This window comes from Fukomys damarensis, unplaced genomic scaffold (genome assembly GCF_012274545.1).
Source record: "Fukomys damarensis isolate Sample0158 unplaced genomic scaffold, DMR_v1.0_HiC HiC_scaffold_22, whole genome shotgun sequence".
NCBI lineage: Eukaryota > Metazoa > Chordata > Mammalia > Rodentia > Bathyergidae > Fukomys > Fukomys damarensis.
This window is the reverse complement of record NW_022900934.1, coordinates 13,949,712-13,977,707: the sequence shown is the minus strand read 5'-3', so window position 1 is coordinate 13,977,707 and position 27,996 is coordinate 13,949,712. Positions and strand designations below refer to the sequence as shown.

The window sequence follows — 27,996 nt, the reverse complement described above, 5'->3', positions numbered from 1 at the left end:
GAGTGGCGCTCGGAGGACAGGTGGGTCTGAGGGGGGCTGCTCGCGCCCCTGTCCGCGCCCCCGCCGCCGCCCGAGTCTCCGCCCTTGAGCTCGCCGAAGTCGTAGAGGCTCCGCAGGGCCGACATATCGTAAGCCTCGGTGTCCTGCTCGCCGCCGCCCTCGTCGTTGTACTTGATGACGTTGTCCCGCATGTCCTCGTCCTCATCGGAGCTCAGGTGGCTCTTGTGGTGGCGCCTGAGGGTGAGGATCAGCAGCACCAGCACTGCGCGGGAGACAGGGGGCGGGGAGGGAGAAGGGGGCACAGCGTGAGGGCCTAGCCGGGCCGGGGTGTGGCTGTGACCCCACTCGCCCCTTCAGGGGAGTGCGCCCAGCCTCAACACTGTTCAGAAGCACCTTACAGTCAGAAACGAGATGTCTGGAAGCTGCCCTTCTAGAGAGATGTGCAAATTGGGGCCAGACCACCACCGGGGGTGGAGGTGGCAGAAAGAGTAGTTTAAGGTATTCGTGAGTACAGGGCAGGGGCCAACCTCCGAGGTCTCTGTCCTCAGCTCTGGGAAGAGATGCACCTCCCTGGACTGCCATGCCGGGGATCGTGAAGGAGACAGCTGAAAGAGAAAGACACCCTCGACCCTGAGCTCTTCTCTACGGTTGCTCTCTTCTGTCTGCTCAGGAAGGCCTGTGGTCTCAAGTCCAGGCCTGCAGGAGCCCCTTCTGGGCTCCAGGCCCGGCTCAGCACCTTCACCCCCAAGCGCCCCTGAAAAGGGATTTCTTCCTGTGTTGTGCCAGTTCTGAGTGTGGCCCCGGCCCAGCAGCAGCAGCCCCTGGGAGCTTGTCTTCAGGTTCACCCTAGATTTGCTGGGGGAGAGGCGGGGAGGGGAGCAGCCTGTGTTGTCCAAGGCTCTGGATGATGAAGGAGCCACTGGAAGTGGGAGCCACAGCTCTACCACAGACCGGACCCTGCTCTGCGGCACGTCTGTCTCCCCTTCACCAGGTAATACACACGCTAAACTACCCCTGGGACCTGGTACATAGAGGTACATCTCCTCTACCCTGGTGCCTGGTGTGTAGTAAACAATCGACTCATGCTCGTGGATAAATGAATGAATGAATGAATGAAGTGTTGAAAGGAATTTCTGGAGACTGGGCGAGGGAAGGAGTGGGAGAATAAATCAATGGTCTGTCCCCTCCTAGCTTTTTTTTGGGGGGGTGCAGTATTAGGGATTGAACCCAAAGTCTTCGCATTGAGCTACATTATCAGCCCCCTTTAAAAAAAATTTTTTTTGAGACAGGATCTTGCGAAGTTGCCCAGGCTGGGCTCAAAGTTGCAATCCTCCTGCCTCAGCCTCTCAGAGTGTTGGGATTATAGATGTGTGCCGCCACATCTGGGCTGGCTTTTTTCTTTAGCTTCCAGGACCGTACCTCTCCCCTTTGTCCTCCTCCCCCTTCACCGATGCTCATTCTGTGTCTCCTAAGTGGGTCTCTCCTTCTTGTCAGATGACCCAGGGCTCAGACCTGACCCTTCCTCCGTGCTCTCTCTCTAGGTACCCTCCTCCATCTCATGGCCTTCACTCCCATTTAGAAGACAACGGCTTCCCTCTCTCGGGTCTAAAGTGTTCCCCTGAAATCCAGATTGTATGCCCAATTTCCCACTCAATACATTCTCTTGGTTGACCAAGGAAATTTGAAATGTCATGTGTCTAAAGTGGAAATAGTAATCCTTTCCCCTTCCCGGCCCTCAGTCTTCCCCTTCTCAGCGATGACAACTCCAGCTTTCCAGTTACTCTGGACTTTCACAGGTTTCTTTTGTTCCCTGATGAACCCCAGTGCCTGGAGTAGTCTAGCATATAGGTGGGACTCACTGGATCAATATGTAAGTAAATCACGGCAGGTGGGTGGATGCACAGGTGGGTGGACAGACACATGTTGGGTACTGGGCCGTGAATTAGTCTTCCCTTTTATTTCAAACAGTTCCAGCCAGGCCATTGGCCAGAGCCAGCTGCAGGGCCATGGGGCAGGGTGCTGGCTCACCACTTAACAAGGTAGCTTATGACAGGGAAAGGGACAGATCTATAGGGAGGGCTGGAAGGAGGGAAGGGGTCAAGAGCGAGGTGGGGGAGATGGATGGACAGCTTTCAGAGCTACAAGCTGGGAGCTGTGGAGGGGGATGCCCGAGAGAGCAGATGGTGGGGCTTGCGGGCGGCAGGCGACAGATGTGCCAGGCCTGATCAGAGATTCCGCCCGTCACCTTTAGAGCACTGACGTGCACTTTCTTCGTTTGTGGGCAATTAGGCAGAAATTTGTTTGCACTGCCTCGGAAAATGAAACCGCTGTAAAGTGCACTCTCTGGAAAAGGTTTTCTGAGCCATAGGCTGGGCCCAGGGAGAGGGGGCTGGGCTTCTTCCCAGCAAGGTGGAGCCTGCCTAGGGCCTCTGCAGGGACCAGAGGGGCAGCAGGCCCGTGGAAGCTGGGCACCATGAGGTGGAGGCAGCTGCCACCTCCCAGGAAATGAGCAAAACTTGCACCTCCCAAGAGTCCCCAGCTCTGGCTGCACCAGGAGCCCAGTGGCAGGACCAGAGCACTGGTGCCTTTCTGTGTTTGGGTGGCGGCTGCTGTCACAGGACACCAATTGAACCCTATCTGGCTCCTGAAATTTGACCTCTTTACTGGGGAGTTCAGATGGCTGCTGATGGGGCCAGGTACTGGTGTAGATCTTGCCCCCACTCCATGTCTTAAGATTTTGCCACAGGTGCTCAAAGATTTGCTCCCAGCTAAAATTCATGGCAGGTTAGGGGAGAAGGGGACACAGAGTGACAGGACCTAACTGGATGTCAGATGCCTGTGTACCGTTACACAAGCCACTTAACCTCTCTGAGCCTCAGTTTCCACATCTGAAAAATGGTTTGGTATACCTGGCCATGCGCTCTCTTTATGGAGACCAAAGATAGGATCAAAGACACAGAAGGATTAAAAATAGGTTTGGTTTTTAAACACTGGGGAGAGGGCCAGTGGTCTGGCCTCGGTTCCAGGTGGGAGGCACCGTCTGGACTAGGTAAAACGCTGCTCCGTGCTGAGGAGATTTCCCACAGGAGCTGCATTTAGACCTCACACACGGTTCAGGCCAGTCTATTCTTGCATTCAGGGGAAACTGAGGCTCCACAAGGGCCAGCAGGGAAGGTAAACTTGGGGTCCCAGGATGGAGGGAAATCAGGGAGGGCTGGTGGCTTTCGGTGGACTCACCAACCAGGATGAGGACACAGACCAGCAGAGCGATGAGCGCGCCGGGGCTGAGGGAGGCCGCCATGACGAAGGCTGTGGTGTTGCAGGACTGGATGGCGCCGGAGCTGTCACAGCCGCAGATGCGGATGGTAAGCGTGCCTGTGCTGCTGAGCGTGGGCGGTCCGCTGTCCACCACGAGGATGGGCAGGAAGAACACGTCCTGCTCCTGCCGGTTGAATCCCAAGTGCTGCGTGTGCACCGCGGCTGTGTTGTCTGCTCGAGGGAAGGGGTCGCGCGTGACTTGGGGCCAGGGTCAGCTCCCCATCCTAGCGAGCCCCTGATTCCTCCTTGAGATTCCTTCTCTACACCCTGGATTTCTGCCTCCCACTGGTTTTTAAGTCTGTTCCTGGATCTCCCCCAAATTTTGCCCCCAGCTGTCTGAAATCCTGTCCTCAGTCACATGACCCACAGTTCTGTCCTCAGCCACCCCAAACTTCTGTTCACAGCTGTCTCAAGATGCTGTTTGCAGCTCTTGTAAGATTTTATTCCCAGCTGTGCCAAGATACTATTCCCAGCTATTCCAAGATTCTGTCCCCAGCTGGGCCAAGGTCCTGGCCCTGGCTATGTAAAAAAATAAAAAATAAAATAAAAATAAAATTTTTTTTGGCCACGCATCTCAACAGCTTGTTTTTGTTCTAAATGCTGCTCCAGCCCAGAAGTCTGTGGTGTTTGGGTCATGGTTTTCTGGACCCTGACAAGTTCAGGGTCATCAGAGAGGACTGGGAAACCGGCTGGCACCTTCCTTTGGCTGAGGGACCTTTCTGCCTTTCATGCCTGCTGAGTCCTGGCTCAGGAGTCTCTCAGTGAGAGGCCGAGCCTGCAGGGCTAAAGGCAGAGCCTCTGGGGCCCGAGGAAGGGACCCTAAAGCATCATTACCCATATCTTTCCTTTCTGCACAGGCCAGAGAGGTTGGTGAGGTGGCACAAACTGTGGTCACTCGTGGCTCCAGCCTGCTCATGGGAAAGCCAGAAAGAGTGGCTGGTGTTGGGGAACAGGTCCCACTTTCTCTGCCTCTCCTGCCTCCTCACACCTGCCCTGTACCAGTCAGGCCACCTGACCCCTGATCGCTGATGGCTCCTCTCAGTTCTGCGGTGAGGTGGTGTGAAGGGTGCAGAGCCTCACAGGTAATTACCCCACCCTTCCCAGCCAGCTCCCAAAAGGGGGCTCTGTCTTCTTGCGGGGGCCTTTTGGCCTTTCTCCCTGTCCTTGAAGTCTTCAGACTGGACTCTGACCTTAGACTTTGGAAGCCAGGGACCCTACTGAACTTTGCACCTCCAGATCATTCAGACCTTGCAGAGCGAGGGAAACGGAGGCCTGTGGGGCTAGTTGGCAAGGAAACCCAGGGTCCCAGGATGGAGCCAATTTCTTCTCTGGCAGCCCCCGGCCCCCAGCACTCCCGATGTGGACTTCCTCTCATGGACACAGAGCAGGAAAAAGAACCCTTGTGAGGACTGACTGGCGACCTTGGGCACACGCAGGAAGTGGACGGTAGGTCCACACGAGACAAAGTTTGTCATGAGTCAACTGCCTTGGAGGTGACGGGCACAGGAGACTTATTACGCAGTCAGCTTTTGTCCAGATTTGGACATTTCTGTACAAGTGTTAAAATAATAATAGTGAGTGCATCATTTACTGGCTTGGAAAACTCAGCTACCTTGGGCCTCAGTTTCCTCATCTGTTAACTGAGAAAAAGTGTATCGTGTAGATGTGAGGGTTTAATGGTATAATTTATGTATCACCCTTAGACTAATTCCCAGCACACAGAAATTCTCCATAAATACTTGCTAATATTTTTCTCTGATTCTGCCCCAGCTTCTCTGTGCCTTCCCCTGTGCCTTTCCTTGTAAAGTTCCTGCTCTCTGGAACACCCTCTCCACCTGCTTTCCTGGGCAAATTCCTCACCCGTCACGCTCCAGCTAAATGTCACCTCTTTTCTGTGGCCTCCTTTCTCCACTTCCCCAGGAAGGAAGGATTTACGGCTCCCCCTCCCTGCTCCGATGGCACAGGTGCCGCGCACAGTTCTGTCACAGCTCTTGTCACGTTAGGTTAAGCTAGCGTGCGCCCATCCCTCTGCCACCCCAACAGCCGGGGCCGGCACTGAGCCAGCGTGCAGAAACGACGCTTAAATGAACCACAACTTGCAGCTAACGTGTGGTGGAGGGTCAGCGCTGCAGGCTCCGGCTTGAGCCTCTGATTCGGACTCTAGCCCTCCTGTCGAAGGCTGAGTCGGCCCCAGTTGTGAAAACATCTGCCTTTCCCTGGGGGAATGAAGGAGATGCAAGAGCAACAGAGGAGAAAAGAAGGAGTGGTGTGGGACTCATTTGTGGGACTGACCGGACGGACGCCTTTCCTACATCTAGCACTTTGTGGGTAACTTAAATGCACAGCGATATTTGATCTTCACAACAACCAAGAGCTGTAACATTGTATCTCTGGCATATATGGAAATGGAGGCTCAGAGAGAATGACTTGTTTTGAATGTATCTAGTGAAATCATCCACCCACCTATCCATTTATCACCCATCCACCCACCCATCCACCCATCCATCCATCCTCCACTATCTATCTATCCATCCATCCGTGCTTTGCCCTCAGTCTACCTATTCATTTTCCCTCCTTCTTGTTTTCCTTCCTCTGTCCTTCCTCCTTCCTTCAAATAAATCTTCATTGATTACTATATGCTAGGCATCAAGCTCGTCACTAGAGGGAAATAACAGAGCTAAATCAAACTGTAGTCCCGAATCACAGCTCCAATCCCAATGTGAGACACAAATGCTAATTGACGAAATCCAGTTTGGTTTTACAATTACGGACCATGGTGAGGGTTGTGAAGGAAAAGTACCGAGCAAGCGTACAGCAGAGGACTTGCCCTAACCTGGGAGTTCAGGAAGAGCTTTTGGAAGAAGTGGTATTATTTCTGAGCCTTGGAATGATGAGGCCGGGGCTAGCGAACAGCCCACTGCGAAGCCCCCGAGATGGGAAGAAATGTAATATACCCAAGGGACTGACCGCGGTCCCTCGGGCAGGAGGCGGAGGAAGGAGCACAGAGTCTGGGTATGTAGTCTAGGCTGTCCTTGAACTCACTGTGTAGCCCAGGCTGGCCTCAAACGCATGGCGATCCTCCTGTCTCAGCGTACAGGCGTGCACCACCACTCCTCGTTATTTTCTTAAAAGTAGTGGGAGGCCACTGATTGGTGGGTTTTAAGCAAAGAAGTAACTTAGTGACATGTCACCCATTTATTCAACAGCAAATACGAGGTGAGTGCCTGCTACAGTGGTCCCTTGACTTATGAATGCAATTCATTCACCAGGACTGGTTGTAACTCAAGTTGGCCAATGAAGGCTCAGGCTCCTCTCCACAGCCTTCAAAGTCTCCGTCCTGTACACAGGCAGTGCTCAGTGTCCTTAGAGAGACACTGGCCGAGGGTTTCTCAGTTAACCCCACACGGGAAAGGATGGTGTCGTGTTCCTTCCAGAACCCTTTAAGGGTTAAATCTGTATTGAAACCATCTGGAAGCACACGTGGCCGGCATTTGGGTCGTAACTCAAGACTCTGGTCATAAGTCAAAACTAAAATTCCGGTCATAGCCCAAGTTGTTCGTCTGTTGGGCAGGTTGTAACTTGAGGGTCCACCGTATACATCAGGACTGTTTTAGGCCCTGGGGACACCATAATGAATAAGACAGGCCTGGTTCCTGCCCTGGCAGAGCCCACCTTCTACACAAGGGAGCTCAGAGGCTAAAATACAAGAGTGGATGTGAAAGAAGAGTTAGGCATTTGGCGTGAGCTAATAGTTCACAGAGACGTTGGCACATTTGAGAAATGAGTGGCTGGCCCCGGCTCAGCCTCGCAATGCCAAGCAGGAACAGAGATGTTTGCTTCTCAAGTTGCCGTCTTGGCCATGCCGCCATATGTTGGGAGAGCTCAGGTCCCTACTACTCCCCCAGCCCATGAAAGGGATTCCCCAGTACCATCCTTTAACCCCTCCAGCTGCCTTCCTGGCAGCAGCTGCCTCCCACCGAGGAAACCGCTGGCCCCTCAGACCCCACCCCACCCTTCTAGGAGGGATCTCCGCCCAGCCCTGCATCCATCCATCTGGCCTGACATTCATCAGTGTCAATCCCTGGCTGCAAAAGCAATATTTATAAATCACGTTTCCAAACTGGCTACACATTTGTACAAAGAAACAGATGGGTTGGGGTAGCCGTTTGTCACCTCGGATATTTATACACTGAGGAGGAGGGGCCTGGCGCGCTCCGGGAAGGGGCTGAGGGACTGGAGGGGGGGCCTTCTCTGTCTGCTCTGACCTCAGCGTGCTGCCGCCACCCTGTTCCCAGAGATGCTCACACCGGAAGGTGCTGTGCAAGCCACAAGCTGAAGAGAAACAGCTGGGACAGAACCTCAGGCTCCTTGGGTTGGGAAGACTTTGAACCTGCAGAATTCAGTCCAGGCCTCTCTGCGTCTCCCGGGGCAGCTCAGGATATTTCTAGAGTATGTAGGCTGGGCTGTACCAGTTGTTAAAATAATTCCAAAAAGGCTGAAATCGTCATGGCTCTCAGTCCTCTCTCCAAGTTCTTCCTGGTGCCTCACTCCGCCTTTCCCTCAAGCATCTTCCTAACTTTGACCCTATCAAGGCACAGTCAGCGGTCCAGGGACTACCCAAGTGGTGGTGAGCATCCTTTCTGATCCTATATGAGCTGCCGCACTGCTAGTTACATAGTTTGAATGTGGCTCCTGGAACTGCAAGTAGGCCTGCATGAAGAGTTTGCTAAGGTTTCTCCCTTTTGGGGGGTAGAGTATAAAGGTTCTGGGATGAACCTGACCTGTCCCAGGGCCCGAAGGGAGCAACACAGTCTGGACCCCAGGGCCTCTCTAATTATATTTCTTTCCAGTCCTGTTGCTCACTCCCTCTAGCCACACAGGTTGCCTTGTGTTCTTTGAATGGCCCAACTCTCCTCCTACCTCAGGGCCTTTGCACTTGCTGTTTCTTCTACCTGGACAGTTCTTAGTTCAGTTATCTGCCTGGCTCACTTCCTTGTTTCCTTTAGATCCCTTCTCACTATGGATCCCCTCAGAGAGGTCTTGCCAGACCCCCTTATTTAAAGTAACTTCTACCCGCATCTGGCTTTATGTTTTGGTTTAAAGTAACACATTTCAGTGAGCATCTGTGATGTGCCGGGCATTGCTCTAGGCACTCAGTAATGAGCAAAACAAAGTTCAGACTCTTGTGAAGGAGATTTCATTATTCTTCCCTCCACTGACCACCTAGCATCTCCGACATAGTATTTATTTGTTTGACTTCTGTCTCACCTCATTAGTGCATAACCTCCCTGTCCTGTCTGCCGTCGCATTTCCAGGACCCAGAGCAGAGCCTGACCGCAGGCACTGTGTCGCCGTAATGACCGATAACGTGTTCAGTGAGTAACTGCTGCAGACAGAAGCTGACGCGTTCTAGGTATAACTATGTGTGTTTGGTAGCCCTCGTCCTTCAGGACCACCCAGCCCTCAAGGAGGGGCTGTGATCAGTGCCAGTTTACAGGTGGTGACACTGGGGTCCCAGGAGGGACAGATGCTGGCCAGTGTGGCATACTGAGCCACTAACAGAACCCGGCCCAGTGCTGGCACTGGGCAGTGCCTGCCTCCCTCTCCGTCCATTCCTTAAGGGTTGAAACTTCAGTTTCATGCAGAAGTGGGTTGGAAGTGGGTCCCACTCAGGAATCAGCCCAGGCTGGGCGGGGAGATTCGCGGCAGAGACGGTGGGCAGAGGCGGGGTCCCTGTACCTGACACTGGTGCAGGCTGGGACTCCAGCCCTCCAAGGACTCCCGGGGGACCTGAGCGGGTCCCTTTCCCTCTTAGTGCCTCCATTTCTTTACCTAAAAATGGGAAGGAGTAGCAAAACCAGCCTCTGGGGTGTCATGAGGATGCCAAGGGAAATGTGAGTGCAGCAAGCACTTCTGAGCCCACAGAGCTGTGTGTGTGAGTGTGTGTGTATGTGTGTGTGTTCTTTTATCTTCCCTTAAACAGGGTCCTCACCCCAACTCTGACCAGATCACCCCTCCCCAAGGTCCTCTCTAAATCTTTCCGATCCCGGATGCTCTTCTTCACTCTGCCAGCCCACAGCCTGCAGCCGGCCCAGACTTCCTGTGATCCTGGACCTACCGCTTTGCCCTCTGGGTGTCTCAGTCCCTCCATCTTTAATGAGGGAAGAGGGCAGGAAAGCCGGGCCCCTCCCTCCAAGCATCTGGGGACTTGGTGGCTCGCAGGTAACTCACCTTGGATGTCAAGCAGAGAGAAATGAGGGTTGCTGGGTGCCTCAGGCACCAGGCGGAAATAGAAGCGGTGCCCACCCTGGGGCTCATCTCTGTCCACCACACTGATGGTCTGGATGAGCTGAAGGGGGAGGAGGGCAGGGGCTGCTGGTGAGGCCGAGGCCATCCGGGCCCAGTGAGAGGCCCCTGGCCAGTCCTGGCAGCAGCCCCGGTGCCCAGCCCCGCAGTGGTACCTGGCCTGGCTTGGCATCCTCGCACACAGCGGCCTCGTAGGGCGTGGCCAGTTCTGGGGGATTGTCGTTCACGTCGAGGATTCGGATCCTTAGGGATGCCCGGGATAGCTGAGCCTGATTGTCTGTGATAAGAGCACAGAAGTAGGGTGAGAGGCATCCAGTGTGAGAGGCAGACGAACCAAATCTGCTACCGTGACAAGATGAGGCAGTGGGTCGCACTGAGATTTTTTTTTTGAGGCAACCAAGGTGATAAAGGACCAGGACTGGACACATCTGGACTCAGGGGAGTGACCATCAGTATCTTCACCCCCACCCGCAGCGCTATACCATCACCATGGTTACCACTAGCCTTGGTACCACTGGCGTCATCACCACCACCAGTACGATGAACACTGGTACCGACCCATGACCGGTGCCGCCGCCGGCACCCGCACCACCCCATCTGTCATCTACCAACTTAAGCAGCTGTACCACCGTCGCCTTCCACACCACTGTCACCAGCCCCACGAGGTGCCATCACCCCAGGAGATCATCAGGATCCCTCCCACTGCCACTCGGATTCGCACCCTCATTACAGCCACCAGCTCTGCCCTCACCATCTCTCCAGCATCCCAGGTCACTGCTTTCACCACCACGATCGTCCCTCTGTCAGCGTCACCGACAGCGTCACTACCACGATCACCAGTGCCGTCCGCGTCCCCGCCATGACCACCACATCCCCCTCCCGGTCCGTCCCACCGCCCAGGGTGCTCAGAAGGAGCCTGGAGCACCCACACCGATCACATCCCGAAGCCCTGCTCTCTGCACATCTCATTCTGAACCGGCCAGAAAAGCCCAAGGTTGTGGCCAGCAAAGCCACCAAGTCCCCACTCCTCCGACTGGGGCGTCCTTGAGCTCAAGACCCCTGTCTCATTTCTCGCCGGGTCCCCGGCACAGGGGGATGTGGCACAGAGTAAGCGGGCTCTACATTTACTGAGGGATGAATGAAGCCTAGAAGGATGGAGACCACAGGAGGCCTGGATGACCCTGACCACTGCCTGATCTTAGGGGAGATCCTGCCCTCTCTGATACCAGTTTCCACTTGGGAAAAATGAACAGGGCCTGGTGATTAAGGGCAAGAACCTGAGGCTAATGGTTCTAATCCCAGCTCTGGCACTTAGGGACTGTGTGAGTGGAGTCAGGTCACTTGACTTCTTTGTGCCTCAGTTTTTCACCTGCAAAATAGGTCTAAGAGTAATAAATTGACTAAGAGTTCACATCTGTCAAGCTCTTAACACCATGTGTATGACACATAATAATTGTAATATAAGCAGACATCCTAGAAATGATCCCAGATGCCACTGTCGATCTCAGCAGCCTCAGGTTGGTCCTTCCAGCCTCCCACTCCCGCCCTGGACACGAGTGTCTTTACTCCAGCCCCAGCTGTCTTCACCATGTGTTCATTGCTGACCCGCTCCACTTACCACTGGCCGTAAAAACACTGCCGGGGAGCAGAAACCCGACCCACCTGCAAGCAGGGACTTGGATGACAGGGGTCTCCAGCTGGGCGCCGGTGGGGGCTCTTTGAGGGCAGCCTGGCAGCCAGGCATCCCATGAGTTTTGAGAGGAGTGGACTTGTCCGGCTACCTCCTTCTCTAAAGCCAGGGACCTATGGACGCTGACGCCAGCTGCTGGTATGTTGATAAAAAGGGAAAAGGAGCCAGGAGGGCAGGTGGGGCTGCCTGCTGGGAGGCCAGGGGAAGGAGGGGGAGTGTTTCATTAGCCCAGGGCCGACCCCTCTCTGGAGTTCCCCCGGCAGGGGCACCTTATCTTCTCAGCTCACCCAGAACTGCTGTCTCAATGATTAGAAGGGGCTCTTCTCAGGGCGAGAGACTGGAGTCGTGGCTGGGAATGCCCATGAGCTGTTATTTTTAAGCGCATTGCCAGAGCACCTCGACAGACAGATTGGAGTGCCGCTCCCCATCTCCCAGCTGAAGCCAAGGGAGGCCAGGCTGGGCCAGGGCCTGAGGGCAGAGGGCCCTCCCCCATCCCCTCTCAGCGGGGGTTGAGCAGGACAGACTGCTCAGTGGGCCGTCACCCTCCTGAAGTGCTGAACCCACCCGCAGCCGAGGCTCCCACTACACACTGCTGCTGCGGGTTCTGCCCAGGCCTCTCCCACCTCCCCTTTTAAAATGTTACAGGTCACGCCTTGGGAAAGCCCTGAGCCCTCTGGCATCAGCCAGGCAGGCAGCGGAATGGGCGTCTAAATTGATACAGCTGCCGCCTGCAGAGCTTGTCCAGGGGCTGGCCTGGAACTCTCAGAGCTTAAGGGCGGTCCCAGTGCCCTTGACGTTGGGGCTTTAGTTTTCTGGCCTGACTATACATTAGAAGCATTTGGAAGCCTTTAAAAATGCCAGTTCCCATGGCTTGGCCATTGGTTTTTTAATAGTTCCCAAGAGTACTCTAAGTGTACCAAGGGTGGCAAGCCATTGCCCTAGGGTGGCAGGTGGAGGAGTCCAGCCTGATGTTGCACTCTGCTGGTTTCCTCCAAAGCCCTCCTGATCATGATTTGTATCACTTACAATAACCAACAACTTCTGCGGCTGCCACCTTACGTGTTTCTGTCATAAAACAAAGAATCCGCCAGTTGTCTCATCTTGCCTTTTGGGCAGAATTTTCCAAATTATAATGCCCTTTCTTACCCGTGACCGCACATGAACCTCAGAACAACTCCCAAAGGAGGTATCATTAAATCCATTTTGTGGAGGAGAAAACTCCCCGCGAGGGATAGGGATTTCCCTCAAGACAAAGTGAGTCGCAGCTGGGCTGGGGTCGGGTCCGAAGTCTTCGAGATCAGGAGATTCTAAGACTTGATCTAGGGCCAGTGGCAGGGCCTTCCTGCTGCCGGGGTCTTTGTCCACCCAGGGGCAGCTGCTGCTGACACAGGCCCATGCTGACCTCACCCAGTGGCCAGGAGCAGCCGCCCTTATGGGGGCTCGGTCCCCGTGGCCCCTCCCCCACCTTGGCACCTCAGTTCAGCTGACTGACATGCAAATTAGTTTAATTATTTCTTCTTCTAAAATAAATTATATTTTGCAGTAGCTGCAATATGTTGTGTCAGGCAAAATTACATTCAATATTTTTAAACTAATTGATGCAGCCTTCAGGAAGGCTGATTGACAGCCCGGAGCCGAGCAGGTCTGCAGCCTTAACCGATTCCTAAATTAAAATTAAACGTGCTCCAGCCCGGTGCTTCCTCCTGAGCTGGCTCACCATCAATCTGCGAGGTGGCAGGTGGAGCCCCGGGGGCCGAGGGCCCGAGGAGACCGGGCAGCTCAGCGGGTGCTTCCGGAAGGAGCCAAACTTGGGCAGGAGCACGCGGTGCAGCATGACAGGCCTCTTCCTCCCCTCCTTGACCTTCCGGTTCCTCAAGTGCAGCGGACAAGGATCGGACCGGACAGTTTGGAACGGAGACTTGTGGTTGTTGCTGACAACTACAGACTGAGGCCTCCCCAGCACTGAGCAAGAACAACCTGGTCTCCTGGTCCAGGGGCAGACATTGCTCTAGACTGTGACAGGGATGTCTGCCCTGACTAGCAAATAACCAGGTAAAGGGGATGGAGAGGGAAAGACTGTGAGGGCGTGGGATCGACATGTGCAAAGGTCCTGGGGTGGGAGAGGAGGCTATGGATCTCTTCCAAAGAAGCCTCCAGCCCCTGGCAGAGTCACTTGCCTGGCACCTGGACCAAACTGAACAGGAAGTGGGCGTGGGATGGGTATGGTGGCAGCTGGGAGCCAGTGCAAGGAAGAGCAGGTGGGGCCTGGTCTGGCAAGCTGAGCGATGGGGTCCTTCTCGAGGATGGCAGCAAACACACATGGAGCTCTTGCCGCGACCCAGGGCCCGCGCTGCCCATCTTGTCCTTTCGGCTACTGCAGGAGGTCGGGAGCAGCACCGCTGCTGTGCCGCTCATGAGGAAACGGGCCCCGAGAAGTGGGTCAACGTGCCCAGTCTCACGGGGAATGACTGACAAAGCCTGAAGTCAAAACAGGGCTGGTTCAGCGGGGCCTCGTGGCTACGGCACTGCCTCCCGGCCTGTCCTCGCTGCAGGGCCCTGAAGAAACGCCTCGCCTCTTCCAGGAGTCTCTGACTGCCCTCGGCCCTGAGCAGTCAGGACAAGTCCTGCTGCCGCCACCCCGGGCCCGTCCTTCACTTTGCCAGGTGTTTGCCCAGCTGGCTTCCTCCTACCCAGTTTGCCCCTGGCCCTGGCTGCCCTGCTTTACTTCGCCAGGTAGTGCTCACCCGCTCCTCGGTGGTCTGACTCAACTCGCTCGTCCTCTTCCCCTCCCCTAGCCCGCCAGTGGGATTTCTCTGTCCTCTACTGCTGTTTGCCCAGCACGCAGTAGGTGATTACTCAGGACATGTCAGTCAAAGTCCTGTGGCAGCCCTGTGTTCTGAGTTCTGAGAGGGACGCTGGGAGGGCTCAGGGAGACAAAGCCCTTCCCGATTCCCTGGGGCTGCATCCCTCCAGGATCCCCCCAGAGAAGGGTGCAGAACAGGACCCTCTCCCTGCGTCTCTTGCGAACGGCATCTTCTCATCAGTAAAAACAAAACACAAGAAAACGGAGGTGGGCGCTGTGGACCTCAGCTGTCACAGAGAGGGCTTGAGAGAGAGCGAAGCGAAGGGGTGGGCAGGAGTGAGGAGAGGGGAGAGGAGCACAGAGAGCCCCAGAGCAGCTTCGGTACCTCCCACCACCCGCTTGCAGGGCTGGGCGGGCCGTGGACCCTCTCCTCCCCAGGGAATTAGATTTGCATCTGAACACCAGGCTCTGATTGGAGCTGGCCAGCTGGGCAGGAAGACGATCGCACCAATTACCGGCCACCAGACAGGATGGGAGGGAGGAGGGGCTGGGGGAGCAGGTGGGGTGCTCCAGGGGAGCGGCTAGGAATGGCCTAGCACTCGCTGCCCTGTCCCACGCTCCTCTGGTGGAAACAGGAGGCTGGGGCACCCTTCTCTGGCTCTCAGGGATGTGCAGCATCTGGTTTGACTTCCACGTGGAAACTGGAGGCTTTGACCTTGTAGGGGGAAGGGGACCGAGGGGTGAGGAAGACTGCTGGCTGGAGTAGGGGCTCTGGCACCATAGGTCCCCCAAGATTTGGGGGAAGAGGGATAGGAGAAAGTTTCCTTTCTGGAGGGTTAGTGGGTTCCTGGTGTTTGGGCTGACTTGATGGGCCTCCCCAAAACAGTCCTTGTTGGCATCTATGGTATTAAGGCGGCCCAGGATCCCAGGTGTTACCCAGTCTGAGAGGAGCCCACACTGGATTTACTTGCCTCTGCTGACAGGGAGCTCACTACCTCACAAAGCAGTCCCTCCGGTGCAGAGCTGCCATCTATCACTGCTGCCTTCCTGGGACTCCCTCCCTCTGCAGCACAGGACACCCAAGCCCTCCTCCTGTCTGTACCCCTCCAGCCCACTCAGCCCTGGAACCTGAGGGGACCAGGTGCAGATGCACCCACATCTGCACATGCCCTCTGCTCCAAATCCTGATTCCTCGGGGGACCTCGAGGCCCATTCTGTTTAAGCAGTGACCACTTCACCCTCACTGCGGCCCACCAGCTCCAGGCACACTGTTCCTCTGCCTTCAGAATGGGCCACCCCACCTCCAGACCTCGGCACACTGGGCTCTTTCTGCCAGGGGCACCGGAATCCTTTCTCTGCTCCAAAGTCTTCCTCAGACTTGAGACCTTTTTCTGTCCTCACAGGGTGGGCCAGGCCCTCGCTGCTCCTCAGGGCCCCCACACGGCCCTTAACTTGCACTGAGTTATCGCTGGCTGCTGCCCTGCCTCTCCCCTGTGCTCCCAAGAGCCCTGCAGCAGTGGCCAGGCCTGTTGTCACCAGATCTCAGTGTCAGCCTGGCTGAGAGGGGACATGGGTGAAGAGACCCTGGAGGAAGCCAAGCACTGTGCTGATCAGACATCGCAGTGACCTCCACTCCCCACCCTACACCTTCCTGCGACCCCTGCAGAGCCCTCTGTGGTCTCTGAGGAGTGCTGGTCACATAGCCTCCTCAGCAGCCTGGGGCAAGGCGCCCATTCCTTGGCCTCAGTCTCCCCAGCTCTGAAATAAGGTGTGGCGGCTAGAGAGCATCATCTCTGACATTTCCCCAGTTCCTCCTCTGCTGTGTATTAGGCAGGCACTGTGCTAGGCACTTGCCGGCTGTGATTCCTAATCTCCAAGGCTTTTGTGTTCTATGTGAAACACCCAGGCAATGTCTGGCCCGGTGTAAGCTTTAAATAAACAGAAGCTGCTGCTGTCATTAGCTGTTATCTGCAGCATCCAATAAGTAGGCATTATCGTCGCCATTTTACAGATGAGAAATCAGAGGCCACGAGAGAGGAGGAGCGACCGAAGCTGTGATTGCTAATCTCCAAGGCTTTTGCGTTCTATATGAAACACCCAGGCAATGTCTGGCCCGGTATAAGCTTTAAATAAACAGAAGCTGCTATTGTCATTAGCCGTTATCTGCAGCATCCAATAATAGGCATTATCGTCGCCATTTTACAGATGAGAAATCAGAGGCCACGAGAGAGGAGGAGCGACCGTCCAATCCCACAGAGCTCGGAGCCGCATGACCACAGCTGGTTCTGTTGTGCAGCCCTGCCTTCTTCGCAAGGGGGGTGGTTGCACATTCCCCCGTCTGCATTTGTCCACTCGGTAAATATTTATACTGCCTACCACGTGCCTGGGCAGTGCAGGCGGCAACGACACAGACAGGACCCTGTCCTCATGGGAGGTACACTCTGCTGGGGAGAAGGGATCACTCAACACTCAGGCAAATGCATCTGTAGACTGCAAAGCGCACTCAGCGTTATGCAGGAAATGCAGGGTGCTGGAGATGTCACTTGGCCTGGGGCGACCCAGATGGGGAGTTTCTAACTGGTCTGGTTAACCGGTGCTGTCCCAGACAGCTAGATATCACCCCTCCAAACCAGCTGCAGGCCTGATGCTCCCGAGGAGGTGGCTGTCTGCAACCCCTGGGGACCCCCAGCCCCAGAACACATGCCCCTGACCCCCACCGCTGTCTCTTTGAAGACTGTCCCTTTCTTAGCTGCCCTTTCCACCGAAGGATTCAGACGCAAATTGTACTTTAAATTCAATATCGGTCATTAATATTTCATGATTACAAAACGTTAAAGATAATGTCAGTGGCAGGAGCGTCTGCATGGGCAGAATGGATGACTCAGAAGTTCGGGGAGAGGGGAGCCGGCATACTAAGTGGGTCAGGAGCCTTTGAGGTGATCCGGTGTGACAGAGCCTCCCGGCTGAGGGCAACATTCTCCAAGGCGCTCACAAAGCTCTGCCACTGTGTGTAAATATTTCCCCTCTGATTCTTGTCACCCACATTTGTTACCCCCTGTGCATCCTCTCTGTTTCAGAAGAAGCCGATAGACGACTCCCAGGGAGGACAGGAAGCCAGGCGGGCAGCTTGGCTATGCACTTCTGGCACAGGCTGGCTCCTAGGGGCAGGAGGTAGGGGGTGCAGCCCTGGGCCTGCAAAGGACTGGCTCTGGGGTCTAGGGTGCATCGCTGTGCCTCCCTGAGCCTCTGTTTCCTCATCTGTGGAGTGGGGATAGATCATTTTGTCTTTATCTCAGAGAGGCCGCAGGAAGGTGGAGTCCATATGTTATTTGCCGCGGCTCCTGATCTGTGGCAGCTCCAAGGAACTATGACTGGAAGGTCTGTGTCTCAGTGTCCTCATCCACACTTTGGGAACAGTGGTAAGATCAGCACCTCAGGCTCATCACTGTAAAGGGCCCCGCCCAGAGTCACTGCTTAAGCCACGTGCAGAGTCAAGGCCACCTGACAACCACTGACTGAACACTCACAAGGTCCCAGCCACTTGCCGCAGACCTCTCTATGGGTCGCGTTTCATCCTCTCAGATGCCCTGCGAAACGGACCTATCTCTTTCCCATCAGTCAGGATCCTGAGTGAGTGTGGGCAGGGGGTGGTAGGGTGCAGCTACGAGAGGAGTCTCAAGCCCAGCCCATTGTATGCCCTTGGGAAAGTCTCCTAACTCTCAGTTTCCCTATCGGTAAAATGGGTACTGATCATGCTACTGAGCAGGAGTCAGGATTCAATGAAAATATGTGTGGGAAAGCATCAAGCCCGCAATATGTATTTAATTGTCAGTGTTTCTGGAGGCTGAGTCTCCAGATCCCTTCTCCTGTGAAATGGTGACATTACAGGCTTGTGTGCTACCCCAGCTATTTTCTAAGACCCGCTGTGTAGAAGCACAACGCTTAACCCGCTAAGGGTCTTAGTAGTGGTGAGATGTCAGGCAGCGATGGGCAGGTGGGGGTGCGTCTTTGTGGAAGGGAGAGGAGGGCTGTGCCGAGCAGCCGGGCTATGACCCCCTGCCTCTGTCTGCAACCCGCAATCTCAGATGCTCACCAGGAAGTGGGTGTGGGAGGGGGGGGCTCTCTTCCCAAGTCCAGCCTCACTTCCTCTCCAGGCACCTTTGTTCCCTCTCTTTCAAGTAGAGGAAGAGTGCATTCAAAGGACGGGAGCAGCGGGCACTGCGAGTGGAGCTGGCTTTGTGTTTTCTTTTCAACTGCAGTTGAAAGAGAGGAAGGGAACTTCAGCCTAGGGACTCCTTGCCTGCCCAGAAAGGGGAAAGGGCCCTGTGGCCTGGGAAGTGGGTGGGAGGGAGAGGAAGAGGAGGAACGTAGGGAGGGGGCTGCAGCTGGCCACTCAGGGGCTAGTTTGAGCAGCCTGCAGCTCAGAGATCAACCGTGTTTTTGGTGTTGAGACTGCTTCCTGATGGCTCTCTGTTGGCTGTGGAGATTTTGGGAAATGACATGTGTGTGTGCGTGCGTGCGTGTGCGTGCGCAGTTGGAGAGTAGGTAGAGGCAGAAGAGTGATGGTGGGCAGACCCCCTGCCCACTCCTGGTGCCCAGGGAGGCTCTGCATCTCCACAGTTGTACTTATCCGGACCCCGTGTCCTAGGCACCCCCCAGTCCACACTCCCCTCCATGCCTCACGTTGCTAAACTGCCTGTGACAGGCACACAAGCAACACTTCTGGAAAGTTCTTCAACCCATACCAAACTGCCTGTGACTCACTTGCAACTCAGGCCAAGCACCTTGGTGTCACCCTGAGCCCTCTCCACCTCCAGGATGAACTCCAAAGCTGGCCGCCTCTCAGCTTCCCTGCTACTGCCCTTAGCTGGGCCAACACTCCACCTCCCAGCACTGTGGCATTTTGCTTCTAGCTGAGCCCCGGCTCCACTTTCAGCTCCCAGTCCATGTTCGATATGGCAGCCAGAGGTGCCCGTGAACAACACCCCTCCTTCACGCAAGCCCTTCCTGAGACTCCCACCTCACATAAGAGCCAAAGACCTCACAGTGTTGAGCACTCTACCCCTCACCCTCCAACAAGCGGCAGCCACCACCTCATGGCCTCTGTACCGGCTCTTCCCTCTGCCCAGACTGCTTTTCCCCCAGAAGTTGACATGACACACTCATTTTACTGAGGTCTTTTGGAAATGTCTTCTGCCCAGAAAGCCTTCCTCTAAGAGAAGCAACGCCTCTCTTTCTTCCCAGCCACTAGAACAGGGCTTGGCATGTAGCAGGTGCTCAGTGCACGAGGGAAGAAAACTTGTCTCAAAACCAGCCCTATTCCCTTGGATTGGCTTGGCTGGGGACTCTTCCTGGTCTTTTGTTCCCGAAAGTCAGCTGTTGTCAGTCCCCTACCTCCACTCAAGAGGCATCTTTGCCCCGCCTCCCAGGGCCTTGATGGACGGTTCAGCCTTTGTCCCACCCCTGACATTAGCCCTGCCACTCAGCGCGCCCCCCATATTTGACTGGGGGCACCGCCCAGCTCACCTGCCTCCATGGCCAGCACCGTGATGTTGTGCCAGCCGGCTGTCTCACGGTCCAGTCCCTTGCCAGTCACGATGGCACCTGTGTCCGCATCAATGTCGAAGATCTGGTCCAGATCTGAGTCTCGGTCAATGGCATACCTGAGGGGTGCAGTGCAGGGCTGATTGAAGGTGTTCCAGCACCAGAGGGAGCCTGTGCCGTTCCGAGAGGGGCACCACCTGCCCCAGACCCACAAGAGGCGGGAAGCCCTTCAGCAGGGAGGAACGGGAAGCCATCTGGGCTTGCATCTCAGTGACACCAGTGCCTGCTCTGTCCATAGGCGACCCTCAGCATTTCTGAGCTCAGTTCCCTGTCTGGGCAACGAGGCCAATAATCATTTGCACTCCGCCGTTGTGATGGCTGGAAATAGGTCATGTGCCTGGCACGTGGTGACAGATGTCCCATTCTTATCTTTCAGTAAGAGGTGGCCCTGGATTTGGACTTGATCCCTGGGAATAGGAGGGGGTGGCATTCAGGGGAGGGGGCACAGAGGAGCATGAGGCTTATTCGGGAGATGGCTAAGGGTACGGAGCAGTCAGACCTGGCATGTGTGGAGCGCACCCAAGTTCAGAGGCATAGACCGGGGTCTCCTGCAGCCTGGGGAGCCAACAGGGAATTCCGAGCAGGAGGGAGGGGGTGGCTATGGGTTAGAGGGGGTTATCCGCAGTCACAGCAGAGACCCCTGACCAGAGATAGGGCCCAGCGTGCCATGGGGAGGGGTCTGGGCTTGGTTGCCAGCTCCTCTCGCCTGCAAAGCACACAGCACGTACAAGCTAATCTGCGGCTTTTCAGTTGCCTCGTGAAAAAGCCCTTTGTTCCGCCTTCTTCCCGGGTCTTTGTGCGGCGGCTCCAGGCCTGAAAGGCCCGTGTCCAACACATGTCTCGGACGGCAGCAGCCCAGAGAGGCCCCGCCAGCACTGGCCGCCGCTTCCCCCAACTGATAACGCGGGCGGGGGCGCAGCCAGGCTGTGGGCAGACAAAGGCCCGAAAGCCAGGCAAAGGCTCATTGTGCAGCCAGGACAAAGCAGCCAGGCGGGAGGCGTCGCCCGCGCCACAGCCCTTCCCAGGCAGGAGGAAGGGAGCCCTTCCTCCAAAGCCCAGAGAGGGAAACTGAGGTCCGGCAGGTGGCACACCAGAGGCCCTGCCTGCCGGGGGCCCAGAGCCTTGAGACGACCTTCAGAGGGGCCTTGGCTGCATGGCCCAAACTCTCCCGGCCTCAGTTTCTCCATCTCTTCAGTGGGGATGACACCTGTGGGGCTGACTCCTCAGCCCCTCACTCTACCTGTGATCCGGACGAGCCCCTGGACGCCCTTGGCCTCCACCCTCTGTTCTATTCATATTCACTGTTGTAGGGGAGGGGGACACGTGGCAAACTGTAAAAGGCTGCACACAAGGGCACAGCGGACGGAGTGAGCCAGGCCCTGGAAGGTTAGGTTAATGCCCCTCCCTGTCCCCAAACTGCTGAGCCCACACACACGTGCTTCCTGCCCCTGACTGGTCCAGGTCTCACTGACCCGGGAGGCTGAGACCCAAGATGATAATTCCTCTTTCTAGCACGCACTTCACAGTTTGTACAGTACACTTCCCCCAGCTGTCCCCTTATCCATTCCTTCATGCCCCAAGCAATCGAGTGCCTCCTCTGTGCCAGTCCTCAGGATACAGAAGCCAAGGATGCGGGCAAGGGCTCTGCTGGGCAGTGGAGCCATGGAGGCTCAGAGAGGAAACTTGCCAAGCTCAGGGTTGCTAAGCACAGTTTTACAGGTTGTGTCATGCACAAAAGTACCAGGATAAAGGGGGAGAGGGGACAGGTTCCAACCAGCATTCGCTCGCCAAGCCCTGTGTTCCGGCACAGGGAGGATCTTCTCAAAGCAGGGGCTTTTTCTTTTTCATTTTGGTCCTGAGGATCAAACTCAGGACCTTGTGCTTGCAAGGCAGGTGCAGTGCCATTGAGCCACATCCCCGGCCTGGGGGCCTTTTCTTGTTTACCTTTGGCTAGTAATGACCTTTCCTGGGTTGCACAGCAACTCGTGGAAAATTGGAATTTGTACCCAGTTTTGAGGCCATAAACCCAGAGATCTTTCCAGCTTGTTGAGCCATCCAAAGCCCTCATGCACGGAGCCTCAGATCTCCTTTGCTCCTAGCCTGTCTGGACCCAGAGGAGGTAGGATGAGTCATTCAGGCCTCCTGGTTTCAGCTTTTCCCTTCCCTGCTTAGACCTCTCCCCTCCCTCCTTCCAGTTTCTCGCTTGTTCCCTCCTACAGCAGAAGAGAGAGGCTGGGACCTAAGTGGAGGCAGCTGTTCCCAAGGCCATCGCTGGGTGGGCAGGGACACATTAACCAGCTAAAGACTTGGGCTGCAGGTCACCGTGTCTGGCTGGCTGAACTCAGGTGTGGTTTTGTTCCAGCTCAGGGAGCCGGAGTGAGGGAGGGATGGGAAGGCTTGGTGTGTGGCAAGGACTGTGACCCAGCAGTCCAGGGTAGGGCAAGCTTGGGCTGTAGGTACAGCACGGGTTGTGTCTGGCTGGTGTTGTGTGACACGAATGTGTGTGTGTGTGTTGCATATAACATGGTGTGTTGCAAGAGGAGCTGCAAAGGCTCAAGAGGCAGCTGCTCCACCCTGGGTCTGAAGCCAGGTCCCTGCTACCCCCAGACAAGTCATTTCCGTCTTTGAGCCTTAATTTTCTGCGAAACAGATGTTAATCCTACCCCGGGTGTTGGGAGAATGAAATGCGTACGAAGTGCCTTGCTGAGTTCCAGGAAAATTACTCCATGAGTGGGAACTACTGTCATTCTAATTATGCTTCAGAAAGGTCTGGCACGGAGGACCCAGGAGTCCCCTCAAGCCAGTGTGTGGCCCTTGTGGGGGAGTGGGAGGGAGTGGCATAGTGTAGGGATGCCGGAGCACGGCCAGAGGTCTCAGGGCAGGAGCAGCTGTGGCCTGGGAGGTCCTGCTTGGATTTGGCTGTCCTACTCCTCATTTGCTCGCCAGGGGAACAGAGCAGGGATGGGTGGGAGTGTGAGAATACTCTGTGTGTGTTGGCGCACGCACGTGTGTAAGCATGCATGTTTGCTTGCCCATGCATGCAAGGGAGACTGGGGAAGGGGTCTGGAAGGGTTGCCCTGATGCCATCTGCCTAGATTTGGAACCTAGCTGTGTGACCTTGGGCTCGTCACCTAACCCCTCTGTTCTTCACTGTCTTCCTCTTGAAAATGGAGATAGTAATACCTACTTCACAGGCTGGTTGTGACGCTAACACATGTGGCTACCAACCAAGCACTCAGGACAGCGCCGGCACCAGCCACGGGATATGGCTCAGCTGTCATTTTTATCGGGAGAGCCCTGTGAAAGGGCTTTACCTTCATGAGCTCCTCAAATCATCCCCAAACCCTTCCCCTTCCTGCTTTACAGGTGAGGAAACTGAGGCTCAGAGAAGCCAGCTAGTTTTCCCTGGGTCACAAAAGACTAGCTAGTAGCCGAGCCAAGTTCCCATCCGATGTCTGTCCAGACCCCCAGGTCTAAGACCCACGGAGGGCCAGCCCAGACACCCCTGCTGGGATTCCACGCACTGCGGGCTGCACAGGACGCTGCTGGTGTCAAGGTCAGAGATGGGAAACGGGGTAGGCACTGCTGCCCGGCTTGTGTGAGTGTGGGATAAATATATGCATGTGTAACCCACGGCCATAACAAACACAAAAGGCAGCAGGCTCATGCAAGCACCAGATTCCTGTGTGAGGCACAGAACACGGAGCAAATGGGGCAGCTCGCCCAGGCTGAGTGGGGCGGAAATTTCTTCCAATATAAAGCAGGCTATCTGCACCCACCCTACCAGATGACTCCTCTCTGCTCATGCCATCCTACCTGTGACTCTGTCTATCATTTCCCCTTAAGGTATTTACTCAGAAGCCTGCACACAATGCCCAGAAAGGTGCAGGTGGTTAGTACTGGCTGCAGAACAGAGAAAAATGGATGTCCAGACCAAGGAAAATGGTAATATGCATTTCCCAAAGGCCTACGTGCTAAGTACTGACTCCTCACTCCAACACTGGGACTTCTGAGCACAGAGCATGGTACATAGTAGACCTTTAACATGTACAAATGAGGCAGGAACTATCATGAGGCCCATTTCAGAGATGGGGAAACTGATGCTCCAAGAGGTGCAGTGTGTCTTGCTCAAAATTCTGCAACTGAGTTGGGATTGGAACCCAGGTCTTCTCGTAACTCCAAAGCCCAAGCATTTTCTGCAGCACCCACTGTGGAACGCTGGGTAGAAGTGAAGTGATCACTTTCTCTGGTCCAGCATGGACTTTGCTGGTTTTGATGTTTAAAGATGGCTCAAGGTGGGACTAGGGCTTCTGGGCTGGGCTCAAAAAGGGCCAGTCCACCTGCAGGGTCACTTCAGATATCTGAGCCCTCTCCTCCTTCTGTCTGGAGCACCCTAAGTCTTCCTCCTGCCTGAGGGATAAAGTCCTCCTTCCTCACCCGACATTCAAAGTCCTTCACAGCCTGTCCCCAGGTGCCTGTCTGTCCTCACCTCCCACCAGGCCCGATGTGAGCTCCTCCAGAAGGTCTCCCTGCTCTGGAACGTAAACTCCAAGGTCTGTCTGCTCGGGACACCTGCCTCTCACTGTGACTCCAAGGAGGAGCACCCTGTCCCCACTCTATGCCTCGTTCTCCCTCACCTTGGTGCAGAGCTCTTTGTCCTTCTTGGAGCTCCCCAAGTGCCTGTCCCAGACCAAACCAGTGAGACGAGGACTGTCGCTGGATCTGCCTACAAAAGGCCCAGGCGTCCACTGGCCCATGTCTGACTCCGTGACCCAAGCAAAAGGAGGGCACAGTACGAATGTGGAAACTGCACTGCTATGATTTGGATCTGAAACGTCCTGTGTTGAAGGCTTGGTCCAGACACCGAGGCGGGCCTAGACAGGTGACTGGATCATGAGGGCGTCAACCTCTTGGACGAAGGAGGCCACTGGGGAGAACTTTGAAGGGTATTTCTGGTACCTAACCCCTTCCTCTCTGGCTCTTTCCTTCTCTCTGCTTCCTGGCTGCCATGAGGTGAGCAATGTTCCTCCACCGCATCCTTGCACCATGATGTTTCTGTCTTGCCTCAGGCCCAAAGTAACAGAGGCAGAAGAGCATGGACTGAAATCTCTGCAACCCTGAGCCAAAAGAAACCTCTCCTCTTTTAAGTTGCTTGCGCCAGGTATTTTGTCTCGGCAATGAAAAGCTGACTGACACATGAGCCAACAACAAAGACAGAAAGAAGCAGAGGTGAAATGGCAGGGGCCGAATTCAGGAAGCTGTGAGTTAAATCCCAGACCTTCCCCTCGGACTGGATGACCTCAGGCAAATTACTTACCCTCTCTGTCTCCTCACTATAATACCTCCAAAAGATAAATAAAGCAATATGAGGCACCTTGCAGTCCCCCTGCAAAGGCCCCAGAAAGTCACTGCACAGTCCATTTCTGCCCTTTTCAGGTGCTGAATGTGCCCTGTGAACTGTAGCAGATGACATCTGTAGGACCCCGCTTTACTTCTTCATGTCCAGGAACATACCAGTTTTCCTCTTGCCTGCCACAGGACCATTGCACTTGTTGCCCTCCTTCACACCTCTGTTTGGTTGGCTCTGCCAGGACCTCAGCTCATTGCTTACATCCCTGACCATTCCATCCTCTGTTTTCTTCCTAGCACTCGTCAGTGCTTAACCATTTGCCAATTGTCTCCTCCCAGGAAAAGGCAAGCTCTAGTTGGGCTAAGCTCGGGTCTTATCATCTGCTTCCCTACTGCATAAAAGACTCAGTGACCCTTAGAACCTGGAGGTGGGACACAGCGGGCTCTGGGCAGCCCATACAGCCTGTGGGGACCCCTTTGGGGCCTCCTGTCTGTTCCCATGTTGTTCCCATGTTGATATCCCCTGCCCGGGGGCCCCGGCCCAGCTCTGCCCTTGGCCAGCATCCTGGCGTACCCAGGTCTGGCTCAGGGCCACATGGAAGACAGGGAGTTGGGCAATTGTCTGTGGTGTTAAACTGGACTGGTCTGAAGCTCCTTTAGCTCAGCATCTGAGGAGCCCCAGGGAAGGGGCTGGCGAAGGAGATGAAAGCAGGCAGAAGGTGGTTTCAAAGTTGGCCCTTTTGGTGCTGATAAAAGGAGGGGGGCAGCAGAGAGGCCAGGGAGGGAGGGGAGCCGACTGAGGAGGGAAGTGGAGAAGAGGGAGGCACAGACGGGCGCACTGACTGCTGCTCCTGCACCCCAAGAGCCTGCCAAAGCTGCCCCTCTCTGGGCCTCAGTTTCCAGACAGATGGGGCGACAGTGCCCTCCCTGGAAAGGCCCGGGGCCTGGCCAGAGGCCAAGGCGTGTACTTGCAGCCTGGACTGACAGCCAGGTTGAGGGAGCTGCGGGGTGCACTCACATCGGAACAAGCTGTCCCTTATATTTACTCCTGACCAGGCCCGGTGCCCAACTCAGTCTAATTCCTCCCTCTCCAGGGTGTCTCCGCAGACCCCTGAGGCCACTTCCTGTCAGAGCTGTGGGCGGTTGAGCAAGACGGCCTCATCTTTGAGCCTCATCACCTAGGGCTGCCATGTTAATAAGCCAGGCACTCAACAGTTCCAAGGAGGCTGTTCAGACAGGCCGGGATGGAGCGTTATCCTCTGGGACAGTACGAGGCAGAGATTCTTAAATTCACTTTCCTCTTGTCACTCCTCAACAGAGAGAGGCACAGAATCCACTCAGGGATTTCTCGCTGACTACACACAGTGGTTCTGGGAAGGCTCAGGGAGCCCCAGGGCCTCTTCCCCATCCACGTAACACTCGGACCTGCTCGCCACCCCTCCTGCGGACCCTGCCTCTGGGTCACCTTCCTGCCTCTTCTTCTACTGGACTTTCGTCTAACCTCAGACACCCAAACCTTGCAGCTCCAGGGCCTTTCAGGGACACCGCCTGCCCACCTCCCTACCCTGCCCGACTCTCTCTGTGCTAGCATTTGTCCTCCCTGGCGTTCTCTGCAAGGCTCCCCTCCCTGTGTCTGCTTTGCCGGGCAGCCTCAACCCCACTTTCTGTGCTGGGCCCTGTCTTCCTCTATCTCTCCCTTGGCTGGTGGGCATGGCTGCCTCTCCTGTCTCTTGGTCCTTCTCTCCTTTCGAATTTCATTCACTCACCATAACTCTCACGAGTGTCCCCGAACGCATGGCTGCAGTCCAGGCCCCGAGGACCCAGTGGGGAACAAATCAGGGTACATGGCTCCCTTTGTGGAGATTACCTTTGAGTGGGAAGGCAAACAAGATCCCCAGAAAAACAGTTAGGGAATGCGGTGTGGTGTGTCAGGGCTCGTGCGGACATTTTAGGAAGGGAGGCCCAGGCGGCCTTGCCAAGAGGGTGACTTCCAAGCAAAGAGGGGGGTCAGGGGAGGCCATCCTAGGACCAGCAGTCACGCAGGCCCTGAGGGGAGGTGAGTGTGGTGAATTTGGGAGTGGGACAAGGTGTAATGGTTGGAGCAGCGCACGGAGGCAGTGCAGAGTGCACGGGGGTGGGGTGCAGAGGGAATGGGAGGCCGGGTCATGCGAGGTCAGCAGGGGTCCCTGAGAGGATGTGACTGCCATCCTGAGCCCTACAGGTGCCTGGGGAGGGTTTAGGGCAGGCAGAGCAGGACCAGGCTGGCTGTAGCCCAGCGTGGTGGTGCACACCTGTACTCCCAGCACTCATGGAGATTGAGACAGGAGGAGTTTGAAAATTCAAACTCAGGCTGGGTAATTTACCCTGTCTCAAAATAAAGCAAAAAAAAAGTGGTATGGGGTTGTAGCTCGGTGTGAAGGCCCTGAGTTCAATCACCAGTACGAAAAATAAACAAACAAACAGGAAACAAACAACACCTGTGTGGATTCTAGATCAGAGAGGGGCAGGGAGACAACCAAGGGCCTTTGCAGAGACCCAGCAGCTCTGGCGGCCTGGCGGAAGCTAGCGGAGGCTAAATTGAGAAGTAGCCTGGTCCTGGGCATGTTTACAGGCAGAAACCCCAGGTGTGCAGAAGGAGGCCAGAGGATGGGGCCAACTCCCTGTGAAAAGTGGCTTTGAGTTTTGATTTACTTTCCCTTTTGGTGGAAAGACCAGGAGCTGGTTCCGAACATGGGGAGTCAAAGTGGCTGGTGGACACTCTGTGGGTGGGCACTGAGAGGCAGGGCCAGCGTGGCCGCCCCGGTTCACTCTGCCCTTCTGTCCCCCTCCTGACTCCCACGTCTCCCTCTGTGATGTCCTCTCTGTGTCCTGGGCTCCCTGGCGCTGTCCTCCTCCTCCCTCCTGGCCGCCTCCCCCCTCTGCCCGC

At 55.6% G+C, this 27,996-nt stretch overlaps 1 protein-coding gene across 1 annotated transcript in view; it reads right to left on the bottom strand.

The window, feature by feature from the left end:
• Positions 1-5: 5 nt before the first annotated feature.
• Cdh22 (cadherin 22) overlaps positions 6-27,996 on the bottom strand; it is a gene marked incomplete at both ends in the record, with an annotated part of 64,692 nt that continues 36,701 nt past the window's right edge. The window contains 7 exons of the mRNA XM_010626287.1: positions 6-262; positions 3,238-3,489; positions 9,550-9,667; positions 9,780-9,901; positions 19,644-19,800; positions 23,721-23,727; positions 26,490-26,543. Coding sequence (XP_010624589.1) covers positions 6-262; positions 3,238-3,489; positions 9,550-9,667; positions 9,780-9,901; positions 19,644-19,800; positions 23,721-23,727; positions 26,490-26,543 — 967 coding nt within the window. The remainder of the gene's footprint in view (positions 263-3,237; positions 3,490-9,549; positions 9,668-9,779; positions 9,902-19,643; positions 19,801-23,720; positions 23,728-26,489; positions 26,544-27,996) is intronic.